Raw genomic sequence first — 18,853 nt, forward strand, 5'->3', positions numbered from 1 at the left:
TAATTTTTATTCATCTATCTTGACAATTTAATTTACCCTTGACACACACACAAATGTCAAAAGTCGCCATTTTAGCTGACCACAGATTATAAACCGAATTCCGTTTCATTGGATGAGATGAGATGAGAAAGAATACTTGAAAAAAAATACCGAACACTGTTTTTATTCACAAAAAAAATACTGAATCCTGTTGGGTAATTTTCCCAAAAATTTCAAATTGTTGGAAATTTTTCAAATAATTTTATGAGATATCTTCATATTGTGTTCTACATTTAGAAATATTTTTCGAAGTTTTATTTAGTGTGAATTTTAAAATAAACATGTATATTTAAAATCCACATTAGAAAATGAGATTTAAAATTATGTTTGTAAATGATTTCACAACAGCGAAAAACCTCCAACAACCACACCACCACCAGTTGTTGACTGCATCATTTTCGTTCAGTAACTTCAACTTTTGACAGGTGTCAACGTCAAATGTGGAAAAACAAAAGAAAAATATTGGAAAAATATTCGGAAAAATATTTATTTTTCTGAAAAATATGGTTTTTTCAAAACGGAAATTTTTCCATAACCCAACACCAACTAATGCTAAAGAGATCATATTATCATCACAGTCATAGACGTAGTACTTTTTTCGTTTATTTTTTTTCCACCGTCTAAAACGTTTTATTTTTTCCATTCTTGTACAGGGTTAAGAGCACGTCAAGCTTGACACTTAAGATTTAAATTTAACTCCATGCCGCTGACGATAAGAATGGTCCAAAGTACAAAGTGTCAAGCTTGATGTGCTCTTGACGTACTGTATCAATGTCGCCAATTCGATGTCGATATTTTAGTCATTTTAAAGTTGTCTCTAAAATACAGATTTTACACTTCAGATGAAAAATCTATTCGAATCTCAATAATACTCATTAAAAGATTCATTTGATTGGCAAGTACTTTGGGTTACAGACGAAAGACTAATACCTACATCTGAAATAAAGATACCTACCATTGAGTAGCGCGTTCACCAAGGTAGCCAAGACAAAATTATATTAAGTTGACACCTAATTAATTAAAACAGTAGCTAATTAGAATTAAACTTGGACTATATATTTTTTTCATCCTCTAAGGAATTAAATGTAAAAATCATTTTTCTTTCCGCTTTTGATGTCAAAATGTCGCTTATTTTAGTGATAAGGTCGATAAGTTGGCAACGCTGCTCACAGAATCAGTCACAGGGAACTCTAAATAGACCTCAGACCTAATATCTAATACACCCTTAAACTTCGGATGCTAATGCTAATGCTCATGTTAATTTGAACTTGGTGAACGGAAATGATGGAGCCCATAAATTTTTCTTTTCAATGTTGTGAATTAATTTTAAATTTCGTTTTTTAGCAACTGCAATTCAAAAAAAGTCAGGGTTTGAGTATGGTTTAAAGCACTCGAAATCATACTCAAGTTCCTGCCAATAGAGTCGTATTTCCAGTGCTTGAAATCATACTCGAGTCTGCTCAAATCCTGACTTCAGCATTGAGTAGAGTTCTAGAATACGACTCTGAGGTTCGTATTCCAATAGTAGAGTTCTGGAATACGACTCTCAGGGTCGTATTCTACTTATAGCACTGGAAATACGACCCTAATGGCAGGGACTTGAATATAATTTCGAGTGCTTTAAACCATACTCAAACTCTGACTTGAGCATTGAGTAGAGTTCTAGAATACGGCGGTCGTATTTCCAGTGCTTGAAATCATACTCAACTCAAGCCCTGACTTGAGCATTGAGTACAGTTCTGGAATACGACAATTCTCTTTGATTTTGACAATTAGAATTTGACAATATCGTAGAGGGGACAAGAGTGTTGAATTTGACATTAACAAAATCTACGTAAATAGTGATTAGATCTTAGAGGATGGAAAAAAAATTGATAGATCCTCTTTGATTACATTATTGACGATTTTCGATTATTTTTAACCTACGATTACAAGATAATTTCTATATGCAATAATTAAGAAACAATCAAGTAGGTGCTATCTGCAAATTACAGTTTTCATAAATAAATACAGAAAATGCATAACATAGAGTCTGATAGCGACGACGAACTGCCATCGGGTTGGGAGGAAAAACCTACTGAAGACGGCAGTGTTTATTTCGTAAAGTACGTTTTTTTTCAATTATAAATTCTTTGCTTACGTAACTAGTAATCTTTTTGTTTACGTACGAGGTTTGCGACAGTGTGAAAAGCAATTTAATTGTTAAGTGTATTTTAAGTGATAAGAAAATGGAAACAAGTGTAACGTATTACTTTCCATTTTTCCGAGGGTTTCGTGATAGTGTCGTAAACATTATTTTGTATATATACAGCACATTCACAAAGAAGACTCAGTGGACGCATCCTCGAACTGGTAAAAAGAAGATTATTCCTAAAGAACTCCCATTTGGGTGGTCGAAAACTATGGACGAAGAGGGCAAAACGCTATACGTTAATAGGGAAACTGGCAACAAAACCTATGTAGACCCGAGACTGGCATTTGCTAAGGAAGAGAAGAGTCATGTGCACGATTTTAGGCAAAGATTTGATGGATCTACTACAGCTTACCAGGTGAATTATTAAGTTTTATCAATTTTACCAATGTTACCTAAAACAATCTTATGTATGTATTTAAAAAAGTGATAATGTGCAAACACATAAGTTGGTCACAGTAGAGCACAGTTAAGAATTATTACTTCTACTACTTACTATAAATACTACCAGAGAACAAAAAAGTAAGAGAATGGATACTCTCCGCCTCTCCCTAAATTTACATACCGCACCACGCCCTGCACAACACGATCATCAGGTCACATTGAACAACAACAAGGCTGTCGACAAGTCGTTTTCGCATCAAGACGGGTTTGATATTTGAATATAGTTTTCATTTATTCATCACGAAACATGTACCTTAAAATATAACGTTACTATTTATAATGGCCGTGAATTGTCCTGTGTAATAGCTCTTTAATATCATCTAAACGGGATAGAGAGAGGAGTTCTTTCATTTTCTGAAAGATGAAAGAAAGATGACAAAAACTTATGTCTGAGACTCGTTCAGATAATATTTTCTTCGTTTATTTAGTGCAGAGTAATGTATAATACAGATTTATTAAATCAATTTAATGAGACGCCATAACTTCGTGAGTTAGTAGATAAAGGTTCTCGAATTTTCAATTTGTATTGCCGATAAATATTACGTGGTGAATATTCCTAATAATAATACCTTGGTTACCTTATTTCATCGAGTATATTACCAGAACTAGAGACAAAATGTCATTTAATTTGTTTGAAAACTATTCTGCTATATAATTACTGAGACAACTGCACTCCGATTGGCTAGCCCGAGTTCGAAACAATTGACGGGTGTCATCAACTGTTTCACTTCAAATCAACCAGTTAACTTGAGCTTCGCTATAAAGGACGAAAATTGCAAAATTACATATTTAATATTTAATTACCGACGAAATATGATTCCGTTTCTTTTGTAATTAGATGTTTTGCTGTTTCTCCCACACCACCGAATAGAACAGCATGGCATTGTTAGAGATATTATCTTTATTACAATAAATACAGAATATTTGTTGGAATAAACGGAGACATACACACAGGTCAGTAGTTGGTATGTCTATATTTCAGTGCAAACGAGAGTTGAAATTTATAAGAGCTGTATCGCTAATGTGTTACCAGGAATATATGGCCCTTATTTCGTCTCTATTTCTGGTTCTATACTCGATGCCTTATTTAAAACCTGTCCAAAATACAATCTTTTAAATGCTGTTAATGTATTTTTTAAATAAATCTTCAATATTATACTAGTTAGTGAATAAATGAAAAATATAATATTGTATCAATATATATACCTAATGAACATATGTAATTATTAGGATTCTTTTAATAGAATTAAAGATAACAGATATGCTTAAGAATTTTCGCTATGTTGCCGCCCTGACCACGTAACGTTAATTGTAGGAGAAAGTATGGGTATGGGTATGGTATGGGTACCCAAGGAGCACACTTTACACGCCTTAAAACTGTTATATCTATAAACAGTCTTAATAAGGTATTGATTTAGATAATAGTTTTCTATAAATGGTTTTAGAAAAAAGAAATTGTTCTTATAGATTTATTTCACTCAAGTCAAAATTTTAATACCTTCTTTAAAAAAGTTAAAATCCCCAAATTTGGGGAGAGCAAACTTCATGTTCCCCACAAATTCCCCACATTTCGAATTATCATTATTTATTAGAAATACATCGCTTAAAAATATAATAAAGAATGAAGAAACTCAAAATGTAATAATCTATTACGTTTGCTGTGAACGTAAACAGAAAGTAAAAAGTAAAACTAATTATAAAATTAGATGACCTTAAATCGTTTATTTATTTTAATAATAATAATAATAATAATGTACACACTCAACATAGCCCCGTACTAGGGAAACCCTGTGTCGCGGGTGCCATGGACACACACTTAGACAACCACAAATTACGTTATTAATTTGACGAGTGGTAAGGTGTGGTGTGGAAATACCAACTGCTTGGCTTTGTTTATCAATAGCTGATTTCGTTTTGTTTCATACCGGGGACCGGCCTAAGCGGGAGAAAGAATCGTGAACTCAACATGCAACGACTGGTAATTTTACAATTCAGAACCAAGTGCTCTAATAATAATTATATTTAAGCTGCTTGTTAATAATACGAGTGATGTGCGATGTTGAAAAACACGTCGATATAGTCCATCACAGTGTTTCCAACAGTAACGATCAAACTAGCGATGCATCAGCAATTGATAAAATGTCAGAATCCTGACATTTTCGTCACATAGCGTCAATTCCCACAAAATCCCTAATCTAGTTGTAACTCCCCACAATTTGGGGAATTCCCCACAAATTGGCAACACTGGATACAATAGTCGCAACTCGCGCTCGGGCCGGTCATGGCAAATGCCGATTTGTTTGTTGACAAATAAATAAACATTGTAAAGTAATTCCGTGTTGTGAAATGATAAAAACAATTGAAATGAGCGCGTAAACTACTGTACTTCAATGTTGTGTGTGTATTGTGCCGTCTATCAATAGAATACAGTGAAATCGTTGTGTGACTTGTGGTTGGCGCAAAGAAATAATCTCAATTTTGTAATGAAAATTTTATTTCTTCCAACCATTGGCTTACAAATAAATGGACGACGGGTCTAATACAAAAACCACGAAAAAAATGTCCCAAGTCAACCTATTCGAAATTTAAATTGTAATGTCATCGCAGTATCGCGCTGTCAGTAGAACAAATGAAGACTAAAGCGGAGTGTCGCGCTCTGTATACGATTTTAGCGCCTTACAAGTGCGGACACTTTTTAGCGCGGACCCGACGTCCATATAATTGTAAGTCAATGCTTCCAACATAAGTTAGGTATGTCATTAAAATATTCCTTATATTTATATGATAGGGAATTTATCCACATTTCTAGTCGTATATAACACATTCCATATAATTATACAGAATAACATTTTTTTTGCGACAAATTGGATTTTTTAAATTGTTTTTTTGACCTAGTGTTTTGAAAAGTTTTTTATTGCATAATACGCTCACTATTTCCTCCTATAACTTTATAAAGGTTTTGTAATACTGTCAATTGAAAAAATCGCGTAGACACCTCGCTTTTTGTAGACAATCATAAAAACTTCATAGGAGTGAAAGTTCTACAAGATCAACTACACTAAAGCAAGTAAAAATAATCTTTTCGTATTCTAAAGTTTTTCTATAGATAAAGCTATAGACAAAATGCTCCCAACTGTGTTTTGAAAAAAGCTTTAAATTCTTATCGCCATTTTTATTTTTAAAGAATGACTGAAGTAGCCGAGAAAAATTTCTTTTCCTTTTAAAAAGTAAATCTAAGTTAAGTTAAGTTGAAATTAGCTTGAAGAAACCTAGAACTTCTTGGACATGAATTGTTTTGTGAGTTATTTTGTATATTTAAGCTTTCTATAAATATTTAAAACCGAAAATTGATAACTGTATTTTTATTAAGTTTATATTTGATACATAAATATTTAAAATTTAGCGAGCGCATTACTTTTATGGCTGGTTTTACATCACTTTTCACAATGTATTTAACGTCACGTCAATTTGCGCTTTCTAACCGATTAAACATTGCGCGACAAAGTCTGAAATATTTTATCTAATTTCGCCATGTTGTAATTTTGACAGTTTATATTTTGTAAGTCATTAAACTTGAAATCTATAAGTATCAAGAGAATTGCGTCTTATATTTGTAACGCTTTAGTATTTTGGTTTTAAAATAGCATTACTAAGAAAACTATCATAGACTATAAATCATCCAAAAAATGTCTACAAATGGTCTTGTAACATTCTAGAAGGGTTACTTGAGAAAAAAGATAAGAATCACTCTTAACACTACCGATACACTACAGATAGTTTCTCAAAGCACTCTTGTGATTTACTAATAAAGTTGTCCACTTTTACTAATAAAGTTGTCCACTTTTACTTTAAATTATCTAGAAACCTTCTTCGAGATATCTTGAGGGCATTTGAACTCTTAAAATATTCAATCGAATTAAATTCTATTAGATATCTTATAGCATATTTTTAGATATGGGTGTGCTGCTTGGTAACCCTGTCACTTCACGCATACATTTGTGCGTGTGCAGATAGCACCTTGCAGTATGTAGTAGTAGTAGGTAAATGACTTTCGACTGTTGTATGGAATGTCCAGGGTGTGCTACTTCCATAAAATGGGAATTGTAAAAATTAAAAAAAAAAAAGGTATATTTAACTCACTTAATTTAGTCCAGTTTCGAACAAGTCCGTAACTGGTTTGGTAAAAATTTTTAAAAACATTTTTCATTTTTCAAAACAGCTGCACGTTAAAAACACTGTGGATTTAGAAAACGCTACTTTATCAAAATCGTTAGGAAATTGTGTGCCTGTGACGATGTGGATACGTGACAAGTTTAAAAGAAAATTGATTTTGTTTTTGTAAATGTTCATGTAGAAACATATCTTGTTTCGAAATTCCAGATTCTACATGGTGTAGACCTCTCTGGCAAATATGCGCTGATTACAGGCTGCAATGCTGGTATAGGCTATGAGACTGCAAAATCTTTAGCTAGACACAATTGCAATGTATTGTTTGCTAATCGAGATCTGCAAGCTACACAGAAAGCTATTGAAGATATTGTGCAACAGACCAATTGCTCTGAAGATAATTTGAAGGCAATACACTTAGATTTGGGGTCCCTTCAGAGTGTGAGAAAATGTGCAATGGCAGTGAAGACTGTGTTTTCTGAGTATGTATCATTATTTGTCTTTCCTATTTGATTTTTAGTAATTTGTAAACAATAATGTTTCAACTGTTTGTTTTTTGGTGTAGGGCGCAGTGGTAATGCTCCTCAGATCTTTGCAATTCAAAGCTCTGAGTGGCATTGTAACTGTCATGGACAGATGTATAGCTTACCATCAAGCGCATGACTTGTTCGTCCCGTCACTTGATGTTGCAAAAAAAAACTTGAATTAAAAAAAAAATATTCGACCTACAATAGCAGAGGAAATTCCAGTGAAATTTATATAAAAAACTTCCATATGCAATCATTAATAAAAATATTACATTACAGCCACCTAGATATGCTTATCCTAAATGCTGGAGTGTTTGGTCTCCCATACATGGAGACTGAAGACAAATTGGAGAGGACCTTCCAAGTGAATCACCTTAGTCATATGTATCTCGCAATTCTACTTGAACCTTTGTTAAAGAAAGGATCTAAGGTAGTTTTTGTAGCTTCAGAGTCACATAGGTAATTGTACTTTTGCTGTGTGTTGCTCATAATTATTTTGATAAGTATACCTAGATAATTATTTTGATTTTACAAAATTAATTGGAACAACAAAATGCTGCTAGCAATGTTGTGCTATGTGTTTGTATCAGATATGTAAACAAGTCAAATGTTAATAAAAAAAGTCGCAAACCAAATTGTTTACTGCATAAAAATATTCTTTTTTGTGCTTATATCGTTTTCTCACCGTTTGTCATTTTAGTCAAAAACAAAAGTGACAAAACTAAGAATCAATGTGGATAATTATCACGCATGTATCAGATAATTATCAAAGAAAAGAAATAGTTACCAACCATTTATACAGGGTCAGTTTGGGAGTGCTTAACAAGGGTTATTGAAAAGGAGCTTTTATATACATAAATACAATTAAACTAACAATAGAACTCAAAAATAGTATACAAAGTCATACTAGATTGTGATAATGTAATGTAATCTAATTTCAGTCACCTTCATTCAAAATACAATTACTCTAGTGCTGGAATATCGAATGCGACTGGTATTAGGTTCCATAAAATGGAGATTGCTTTTACATATTCGCATTGGTTGTCTTATGATATTGTATTAATTTGCCATTTTATCATTTATAGATTTGCAAATTTAAAAAAAATGTTTCTTCAACAAGATATTTCCATGTCCAAGGACTCGTACAGCACTATGATGGCTTACAACAATTCTAAACTATACAACATTATTACTGCAAAGGTAAGCCAAATATAATGACTATCTCAAATAGGAAAACTTGACAATCATAAAAGAAATCTGCAGGTTTGAGGAGCAAATATAACAATTGTGCATTTGTGTGAATACCTTTACATTTATTATACCTTTACATATATACAAACAAGTAAGGCGATTTGTATGTGTGCACGCTCGTCAAGCGCTGTGTATGGACGGACATATGGTAACGCAAGTCCGCAATCCTTCTAAAATCGAAGCGTTCTCTTGGTATAAAAATATTACATCAAATGGTAAGACTATTCTCTATCTGACTACGTTTTTCGTGTGTATGATACCGATTTTGATGGTTATTTTTTTGTTGCAAAGAGAGTACCCCAGTATTGGTCGGTGAATCCGGTTTCGCGCACCGTTAACCGATTTCAATAAAACTTGACAAATTAATGTAATTCTACGAACTTTTGAGGTTGATTTTTTGTCTGTAAATTTATGTCCATATTTAGTAGATGGGCAATAGCAAAATTTAAGTCTTCATAATTTTAAGATTTGCGAGGGAATGAGATATTTATGGTAAAGAAAATTGTTCAAAGTTGTTATTAAGAATCTTTCTCTTACCATTTCTTAATCTGTGCTAATTCATTTTTCGTAATATTTGAGTATTTGTAAAAGCAAAACAATAAATTCAAGACTTAGGGTCGTATTCTAGAACTCTACTCAATGCTCAAGTCAGGATTTGAGCAGACTTGAGTATGATTTCAAGCACTGGAAATACGACCCTAATGGCAAGGACTTGAGTATGATTTTCAGTGCTCACTGCAATACTCATGTCTGTTCTGAGTTCTGGAATACGACTCTCAGTGTCGTATTCTAGAACTCTACTCAATGCTCAAGTCAGGATTTGAGTATGGTTTAAAGCACTTGAAATCATACTCAAGTCCTTTCCATTAGGGTCGTATTTCCAGTGCTTGAAATCATACTCAGATCCTGACTTGAGCATTGAGCAGAGTTCTGGAATACGACCCTTAATGTGACATTCCTGGATATTCCCATATAACCTAAAATATTCCCTAATGGAATATTGATCTACTTTAATTAAATGTTTAAGGTTTAAGGTTTTTAAGGTTTTTTTTAAATTTTTTTAACGCACACACTCAACCTAGCCCCGCACTAGGGAAACCCTGTGTCGCGGGTGCCATGGACACACACATAGACAACCACATAGACAACCACAAATTACACCCAAACTCACGAGAGAAATAAATGTGGGCCATACAAATATTTCTCCCGGCCCGGGAATCGAACCTGGGGCCTCTGCGTGGCAGTCCGGCATGATAACCGTTCGGCCACGGAGGCAGTTGAGTTTGCATGTCGATAATGACTTATCGATAGATTATGGTACGATACTAAAGAAATCCGCCATCTGTTCGTTCAATTTTTGTTTAGGTATGCACGTTCATTCCGTAGTTAGGGCAGCTCCTTTCTTTTATTTTTTTTCCATCCTCTAAGTGGTGGACAGACATCCAGTATTATAAATAGAGCTGTCGAAGGACGTGTCATATACTGTTCTCAGGATTGCATTGTCAGATGCAAGCTTTTCCAGAATGAGGCCACTTTCGCTCGTAACGAAACACTACATTTTTTTAAGGTCTAGCTGCTGTAATGAAAACAATTTAAAATTTCAGATCCTAAGTGAGGAGTGGAAGAACAAAGGGATATGTGTAAACTCATTACATCCTGGGAATATGGTGTACACAAACCTCAGCAAACAGTGGTGGCTCATGAAGGCTCTATTCTTTCTTGTACGCCCCTTCACTAAGTCACTGGTAAGTGAAAGGTCATTGAGAAATAGAAAGAGAGACTAAAACAAAACATAACAAACAAAACTCAACTCGACTCTTATGTATGGATAAAATAGTAACGCACTCCCCAGCGAATAATATGGTAACCGATAATTCCAAATTTTACAGGAAAAATAGAAAACTATTTTTTGTGTATATCTCAGCTCGGGTGCATCGTAGGATAGTTATTTCTATGTCAAAACAAAGCTAATTTTTTTACAGTTTATGTTCTTTTATGATATTTTTGTATTAGTTTTACTACATAAAGTTATTGATGAAAATAATAATAAAAAATAAAAATTTATGCGTTGCATAAAAGGTATAGTATGCAACGCATCATTATCATTTTATTCGCGAGTAAACCCAACGATTTCGTAGTCAGTATTAATGCATTACCGTATTATTCATTAAAATATGGTATCAAAAAATGAATAGTAATGTAATTATGCAAATACATTCTATATAAGAATAAAAATAATACACGAATATAATTGTTTTAATGTGTTTCTTACGCGAATTTAATGGTTATCATCACTTATGGAAAAAATTAACGATTGCATAATCTGTACTAACTTGTTATGGTATTATTCGTGTAAAAAGGGTGTTTAAACATTAAGGGAATAATATTATTATGTACATTACGGGGCCAATGAAATTAATGTGCTTTTATAAATATCCATAGAAATATTACAAAAAAAAATTACAAGGTCTAATTAACGCTCTAAACACCGGATATGCAATAAAATGAAAACTACCGCAGCAGCATATTACCATATTCGGTGGGAAGGGCGATAATACTTTGTCTATACATTAGATTTATTCTGTAGGCCTACCACCAATTAGACCTCAAATTAGGTGTTACTCAATCACCACTTAGGCCGCATGACATATTTCGCTCCCTTTCTCTCATAATTTACCAAATCATGTAAAAGGACAGAGAACCATAGCATATTGCAGTCTATTTAAGTTGTCGCCCCTTTAATAGAGTGAACGGTGTTTCTTTTAAATTTTAGCAACAAGCGGCAGCGACTACAATTTACGTGGCTACAGCAGCCGAACTTGAAGGCGTGACCGGTCTCTACTTCAACAATTGCTACTACTGTGAAGAATCTACGTTAGCAGGGGACAAAGAAATTGCCGAAGAAATATTTACTATCTCGCTCAGATTTATTGAAGAACGCATGGGTGCAGAAGGGATACAAAAGTACTTGAATAAGTATATGAAGAAGCGTGACGACTCGTCATCTTGATAGCGTGAGTTTATTGTGCCTATTCATAAGGCCTAGTGCGTTGTCAATGACAATTTTGTATTAGAGCGAGTGAATATGATATATGTATAAATACATTCGAGAGAGAGAGCGAATAAGCTATATTTTTGAAAGAAGAATGAAGAGAAAAGAGAAATCCAAAACGTTGCTAATACGTGGTAGGTCCTGCAAGTTGCGGTAAGTGTCTTAATTAAAGGCGATTGCAAATTCTTGAGGTGCTATTGTATACTTATAAAGGCTGTATATTGTGAAAGTGAGACATATTCATGCACGTCGTAGTAAATCATGTTACGTAAACTAAAATAAAAATAGGATATGGGATAGAACCAAAGTTAAATCAACAATTTTTTTTTGTTTTGGAGTGTACATAGGAATAAACAGATTCCCTTTACGCTTTCGAGGGCATTGGGAATACTACCAAGCGAGCGCCGAGTGAGACAGCAACAATAACAATGATTTCACATCTCTCTCTCACCTACTCATTTATGTTATGATGAAAAAGCTGTTATCGTAATGATTACGTTTTAGCTTATGCTAATTATTTTTTACTTATGAACTATCATCGAAATGTTATACGTACTAAAAAGATAATTAAGTTATCTATAGTTATATATAGTTAAAAATGTGAAATCAAATTATTTACAATTTATTTACACTTCGTGGTACGGAGCAAGTGTTCAAAATGTCCACCGTTTTCCACAATGTATAGTCTAGCACGTTGTAGTAAATTTTGTTTTAAATTGATCAACACAAATACATTTCGTCTCACAGTATTAAATGCTGAGATAATCCTCTCATGCAACAACTTTGACACTGTTCACCTCCTCGGCGTAAACTCCAATTTGGGAACATTTCAATAGCTCGCCTCACACTATCACCACTTATTGCGTGAAATCGCACCATCTCAGTCAATTCGAAGTCGGAGCAATAATAGTGGTGTGCATAGATTTTGATAAGTAATGTTGTTCACAAGTAGTAGTCGATAAAAATATTTTTTTTTTGTAAAGTTTAAGTTCATTAGTTTATTATTTTTTTGGGTTCAGAATCAGGAATATAACGCACTTTATAAGTATGTATCACTTTCAAATATATAGCCTGTATATTAATATAGTTACACGAGTAAGACAGTGATAGGTCCACAAAGAACATAGGTTTTAGTACTCTGTTAGTTACGTATGATTGAAGACTACTATTACAATCACGAGATTACTCATTGTACAGTTGATACAAATTTAACTTCACCTTCCATCATGTGAAATGTGGGTTAAATGCACATTATATTATCTATAAAAAAAACTAGCGAGTAGCAACTGAGTCCGGGGACGGATGCGTGTCAAATTTAATTATTTATGACAAGTGGGGCAACCGCCCCAGTATCAGATACTTCTTGTATCCGTATCTGTAGAAACTATAAAAGAAACCATTTGGAAGCTACACAACCCGCATTGTTATGTAGCTAAGGTTGTGAAAAGTATGAAAAGTTGCAAAAGAAATGCCAATTACATTGAGTGCTGCATAGATGCTAGCGCTAACAACACATTACAAGTTAGTCAATCTGTTACTTTGTAGTACGTCGACCATATATATTTACGGTCGATTCTATTTATTTAAAAAGAAACAAAAGTTGACAAACTTATCTCTCGAGTTGTTAGGTTTTCGCGATTGTTACACATAGGAAATGAAACTATTTTTCCGGATTTAAATCGCCTATATTTGTTTTTTCCAGTTGATATAAGTGGTAGTACAGTCCAGTTAATATAATAACTCAGTCAGTCAGTCAACCGTGACCATGGGATCTGTAAAGGGCCCGAAACGTCGGTTTGTTTGAAAAAACAAATATACGCGATTTAAATCGGGAAAAATAGTTTCATTGCCTAAACTTATCTGTGATGACCACACGATTGTAACGTAGAAAGCGAAAATGACGGACTGAGCTTAGGTGTATGGAACTTCGCGCCACGTACTCTAAGCACTTCTACTGTATTCATTGTTCTGTGGTGATAACAAAGTGGTATTTTAGAGCCTATGCAGTGCTTAATTTTTTTTCTCTATAATATCCAATATAAAGTGATGGCATCGTATTCCTTATGATTTTTTGGCCATTTTAATTGACTATAAAAAGGGTAGTTTAATGTTGCTAAGGGCGGTTTTATAAGTGGAGATGATATCCATATATGTAATTATTTAATGTTTATCCGCATTTACAAGTGCATTATTTAATAACTGCACTAATAGCTAGCGTTATCATAAAAGGAGCAAAATATATTAAAGGTGTGGCCTTCAGAGCTGAAGAAAGCATTACACGAGTCCTATGAATAATAAAAAAAATAAATAAAATAATTATAAATGTAATAAATGGTACAGGGTCAAAAGCACGTTAAGTGTGACATTTAAGAGTTAAATACAACTCTATGCCGCTTTAAGCGATAACAACGGTTCAAAGTACAAAGGGTCAAGCTTTACGTGCTCTTGACTGTACGTGGACGTGGATTTTGTACTCTAACATTCTGTTATAATGTCTATTTTTACTTAAGTATTCTACTTAGTAATAGTAATTAAGACTTCAAATCCTTTGACGACAACGTCTGTTGGTTCTCTATTCTGACTGTGTAAGAATTATTTTAGAGTTTTGACAATTTTGTTTATGATAGATATCTCTAGAATCTATCTAAGATTGTAATTCAGCGTTGTATGTTACAACGCTCGTTCTAGGCGCATCGACTGTAGGCATCGTTATATAATGTCTACAGGAATAAATAGTTCCACATAATAAGCTATACTTTAAAAGAATAACAACGAGTTATTAAAGGTGTGTAGATAGCTTAAATTGTTCCAGAGGTGGCTGAGATCTTGGCAATAGAAATGTTAGAAGACCGCACACTGAAATCAAAGAAAAAATATCTAGTAATTGTCATTTTAGTGTTAGTTATATGGCAGTTCCACTGCAGTTATTTAACTTCTGCGAAAAAGCTTATAGTTCTGCCATTAAAATATAGTATACGTTAAGTGGTATAGTAAGAGCGCTTGACGTCAAGCCACGTGTTCTCTGTGCTTGTATAGATAGAATGTGTTCACGTGTTTGCGCCAACGGGCCTCGTGGCTTCATTTGAGCGTGATCCCGTCTAGGGTCACGTGATTAGCAGTGATCGGAATACGTAGAGTGTATTTACCTAAACTTTGAGGAACAGAGACTGGAAGTGAAGACTACCTTACGACAACATTAAATTTTCCCGTATTTTTTCGGGATTCGGGAAGTCACTTAATTGCATTAAAAATTGACGTTATTTAGGATAGGTACGTAGACTATTTGACTGTTAGCCAGTGGCCTATTGTTTAATTTTCTTTCTTCTTCTTTCTAATTATGACATGAAAGTTGAGTCAGAAAGTTAAAACGTATACCTAGGACTACACAAAGAGTCGATGCGATAGTTTTGGGATTCCGGAGGAATGTCCATATATCAACAGTATGTTTGATATATATATCTTAATAATTCTGATACATGTACCTATATAATAAGAATTTTTTTTAATATTCCATATGGAATAGAACTACTGACACTGGCGACGTACACCACAATTTTTATAAAACTAACACTGGCCCAAGTCTAGTGACCGCCACGCCATTACGAAAAAATATTATTTATTATTAATATTGTCGGAATTGATCTAAACGTTCCGAAAAATTGGTGGTTACTTCGACTTGCAACAAAGTTTTTATAAATAAATCATAATATTCTTATCTACCCACTTATTCCAAATAACGTAACTTTTTAATGTACTTAAGGCGGTACACGGCGTGTTTCATACGCGCAGAGGACGCGTTGATGACGCGCGTTAACTTGATTCAAACGAGATTCAGTCGCAGCCAGTAAACCTATGCACACATTCACAAATTCATACGCGCCGTAAACGCGCGTTTCAAGTGCGTTTTTGAAACGGGCATTTACGGCGCGTACTCTCAACAGTAGCATAATGGCGTCGGTGGAGACAACACTGCTTACGCTAGCTTTATTAGTGATTTTAAAACGAAAAAAAGTAAACGTAGCCCTTCCCCTGCCCCTTTCCTCAGTCTGGCAACGCGATGTTGGAATACAAAAACGGCACAAACGCAACAATCTGCTTTTCGAACATCTTCGGTGCCGTAAACGCGCATCGTCTGCGCGTATAAAATACTCTGTGTGCATAGGCTCTAAGTGATTTCCCGCATCCCGAAAAAATCCGGGATAAAAAAAGTTGTCGTAAGGTAGTCTCCACTTTCTGTCATTGTTCTTCGAAGTTTAGGTAAACATACTCTACCTATTTCGATCACTGATGATTAGGTACCCAACATTATAAAATTTTATTTTAAAGATTAATTTTAACCATTCACAGACAAAAATCATGACTGTCTGGGTAGTTAGTTTATTTCTTAGGTGCTTATTTTTAACCTTAAGTAGTTTGACAGTTTTAAAAATATTGTTTTCTTATTTATAGTAACATAAAGTGAAAAATTGTTAACTGTCAAGTTAGTACAGATTAAAAGTCGATACTACATCAACTCGAATTAAATTTTTTTTGCATTGAAAAATGTATAGGTATCGTATACTATACGTGTTCTATTTAGTTCAGTTGATATTTAAAAAAATAATTGGTATATGTAAAGTGACATGTATGGTGAAATTACAGGCACATGGGACTTGTCAACTTGCGTCTCAGGGTGACGAGCACAGTGGCAGCGCCCCTCGGATCTTTGCGCTAAAGCTCTGAGGACACTGCAACTATTATGGACGGGCGTGTAGCTTACTATCAGGCACACGACTTGTTGGTCCCGTCACTTGATATAATAAAAAATAGTACGTATTGTATACATCGGTTTTCTTGTAAAATTTCGAGGTAAATTTGTGTTTTTTATCGTGTCTTCAAATCATGTACTAATCAGTGTATATACTCAATTTTACTGTATATTTTTTCCAAATTGAGATTCAACACTTTCACTGTTATGCGGAAACAAACAAAGCCATTTGGAATTGTATTGACTCTTAAGAATTGATAAACACAGAATTGACACTGAGTGAGTGTTACTTACATAAAAGCAAACCACCGAACAAGTAAAAGGTAGCTTCACAAACGACGTTGATAAGCACTCCGGCCACGTTTGTTCCTACTATGGAGCCTATACGACCCATCATCATACTAAGACTGATCGCCATGCCTCTGCAAACAAATCAAACAAAGGTATTGTATGTTTTTATATACAACAGCATATAACGCTTGGGACTCGGCTTGGGAGCCGAATCATGTCACGGGCAGACTGGGTTGGTGACAGTGATGCGAAAGTGACCTTAATTCCTCAATAAGGATACGAAATACGTGTTGGTTGTTTAAGGAGAGAATGCTGTCGTTTGTACTGAGCCGTCTTAACCTAGATTTAGCATTCAAGGTGGAAACCTATTCGAAATCATGTATTTTAGCATCAATGAGTGTTTTTTTAAAATTTATCTATGACATTTTTGTGAAATAACTCCACTAGCTTTGTTATGATTATGCATACAGAGATCGAACACACTTTTTTTTTCCGTCGACCCGGTGGAACTTGACCCCACGACCATGCTGCACCGTAGCCTTGTTCGAACCATTTGAGTCGCGGGTCCAGTTACCGAGTCGTCGAAGTTCTCCTGTGTTTTTGTAATTGATGATATTTGTACCGACTTTCTGCATTCGTCGCCGCTAGTGACATCTAGTGAGAGATTTTTAATAATCTCACCGCAGCCGATACCTTTACAGGTATCACAACTGACATAGATATCGCTTTTCGATCAAATTTATGTTAATGTAATGTTGTTTTTAATTTTTCTAATTTTTACTGTTGTCTATATGGCTGAAACTCGTTCCGTGAAAATTATCATGTTAAGTTTGGTGAAGTGTCATGGTAGTCTTTAGCCATTTATATCACCCGTTATGGTGGGTGAATTAACCCTTAGACAAAATTCGTTTCAAAGTATATTGTTTGTATCCATTCCAGTAAATAAAATTTATAATACACACATGCACGTCCTTTTCCCATAGGGGCACGCAGAGACCACTACGGTTGAAGAGCGCTGGTGGAATTCTGTAGATTGTAATGTAGCTTGCAATCCACATTTCACCTTAGTGAAAGCGTGTGCCGTTGCTGATACCGCTTGGAATGTTCTGTAGACTGCAGATCTTGCTTAGTGAGTTTGGTAGTTCAAGTGGAAATAAATCCGGTTTTATAAAAAATATTTTAAAGTTTTTTTTTGTTATGTTTTAAATGCTTATAGCAAAAGAAATTTTTGGTAACTTGTAAAATTGTTCAAAAAAATTAACGAGATGTGTTCTCTGCCGCGGTCGAGCAGGGAGTGACGATAGAATAAAACAAAATCAGAATGCGATGGAAAGAATGGAACAATTTAAAATTTTGAATTTAAATATGAGTTGAAGGAGAAAAACGATGCGATACGAATGGAGAGAGGCGATACAGAAAGGTGGGATGACGGTGTAAGGAGGTCACACCGTCACACGGTCTAGAATTTCCACGTGACAGACACGATCTTGACAAAAATTTGTGATAGTAATAAAATGTAGTCAATGCACGCTTATCAGTCGCCCGTGACCTCTGTAGTTTTAATGATAACAGAAATAAATGTTCTTTTGTAGTTTTGCATCATAAATATGATATCATTACAAAGGTCCCGTATCAAATGGTGTACGGTTGAAAAATATGAAATCCTACTCTATGTGCTAACCTTAGGACTTAGGATGTACTTTATCCAGTGAATTTCATACAAATGACATATCTGTCATTTTGTTGCGTAATAAATTTGGCATCATTTATGATAATTTAATACAAATGTACACAATATAAACGTTCATAGTAATCGATTACAGTATTAACTCATAAACGATGATACAAAATTCTTCTGGGCGTAGGTCTCTTCTAAGGAGGATTTAGGTTATAGAAATTAGTATTGACGAGTTGGTGACTGCACATTTCTACTTTACGGTAGTGGAATATGTGGAAAAGAACATACCTCAATTGTGTAGGGAAGATTTCTACAGCGAAAGAATTAATAGGTCCTATGGTCAAACCCATTATAGGCAATGAGGACAAGAGCACAGCGAAACCCATAGGATCCGTTATGAAATTTATGAGAATACAGAAGACTCCAATCAAACAAAATACGATCACTAGTAAGGTCTTTTTGCCTA

At 34.3% G+C, this 18,853-nt stretch overlaps 2 protein-coding genes across 4 annotated transcripts in view; one reads left to right on the plus strand and one right to left on the minus strand.

Moving 5' to 3' along the window:
• The first annotated feature begins 1,942 nt into the window (after positions 1-1,942).
• Positions 1,943-17,855, plus strand: LOC113226862 (WW domain-containing oxidoreductase). 3 transcript variants are annotated; one of them, XM_026459648.1, is made up of 8 exons: positions 1,943-2,144; positions 2,351-2,588; positions 7,055-7,323; positions 7,648-7,827; positions 8,454-8,568; positions 10,224-10,364; positions 11,393-11,633; positions 17,693-17,855. In XM_026459648.1, the coding sequence occupies exons 1-7, from the start codon at positions 2,056-2,058 to the stop codon at positions 11,627-11,629; spliced, it is 1,269 nt and encodes a 422-aa protein (XP_026315433.1). In that variant the 5' UTR covers positions 1,943-2,055; the 3' UTR covers positions 11,630-11,633; positions 17,693-17,855. The 3 variants fall into 3 exon arrangements, with proteins under 3 accessions (XP_026315433.1, XP_026315434.1, XP_026315432.1); XM_026459649.1 differs by lacking the exon at positions 17,693-17,855 and having other exon boundaries at positions 7,648-7,798; positions 8,506-8,568; positions 11,393-11,993; XM_026459647.1 differs by lacking the exon at positions 17,693-17,855 and having other exon boundaries at positions 11,393-11,992.
• LOC113227074 (synaptic vesicle glycoprotein 2C-like) overlaps positions 14,334-18,853 on the minus strand; it is a 25,843-nt gene continuing 21,323 nt past the window's right edge. The window contains exons 9-11 of the mRNA XM_026459948.1: positions 18,676-18,850; positions 16,713-16,840; positions 14,334-14,527 (exon numbers count right to left, since the gene is read on the minus strand). Of these exons, the coding sequence (XP_026315733.1) occupies positions 14,451-14,527; positions 16,713-16,840; positions 18,676-18,850 (380 nt within the window). The 3' untranslated portion in view covers positions 14,334-14,450. The remainder of the gene's footprint in view (positions 14,528-16,712; positions 16,841-18,675; positions 18,851-18,853) is intronic.

Source organism: Hyposmocoma kahamanoa, unplaced genomic scaffold, assembly GCF_003589595.1.
Source record: "Hyposmocoma kahamanoa isolate Upper Pololo Valley unplaced genomic scaffold, ASM358959v1 202, whole genome shotgun sequence".
In the NCBI taxonomy this organism is placed as follows: Eukaryota; Metazoa; Arthropoda; class Insecta; order Lepidoptera; family Cosmopterigidae; genus Hyposmocoma; species Hyposmocoma kahamanoa.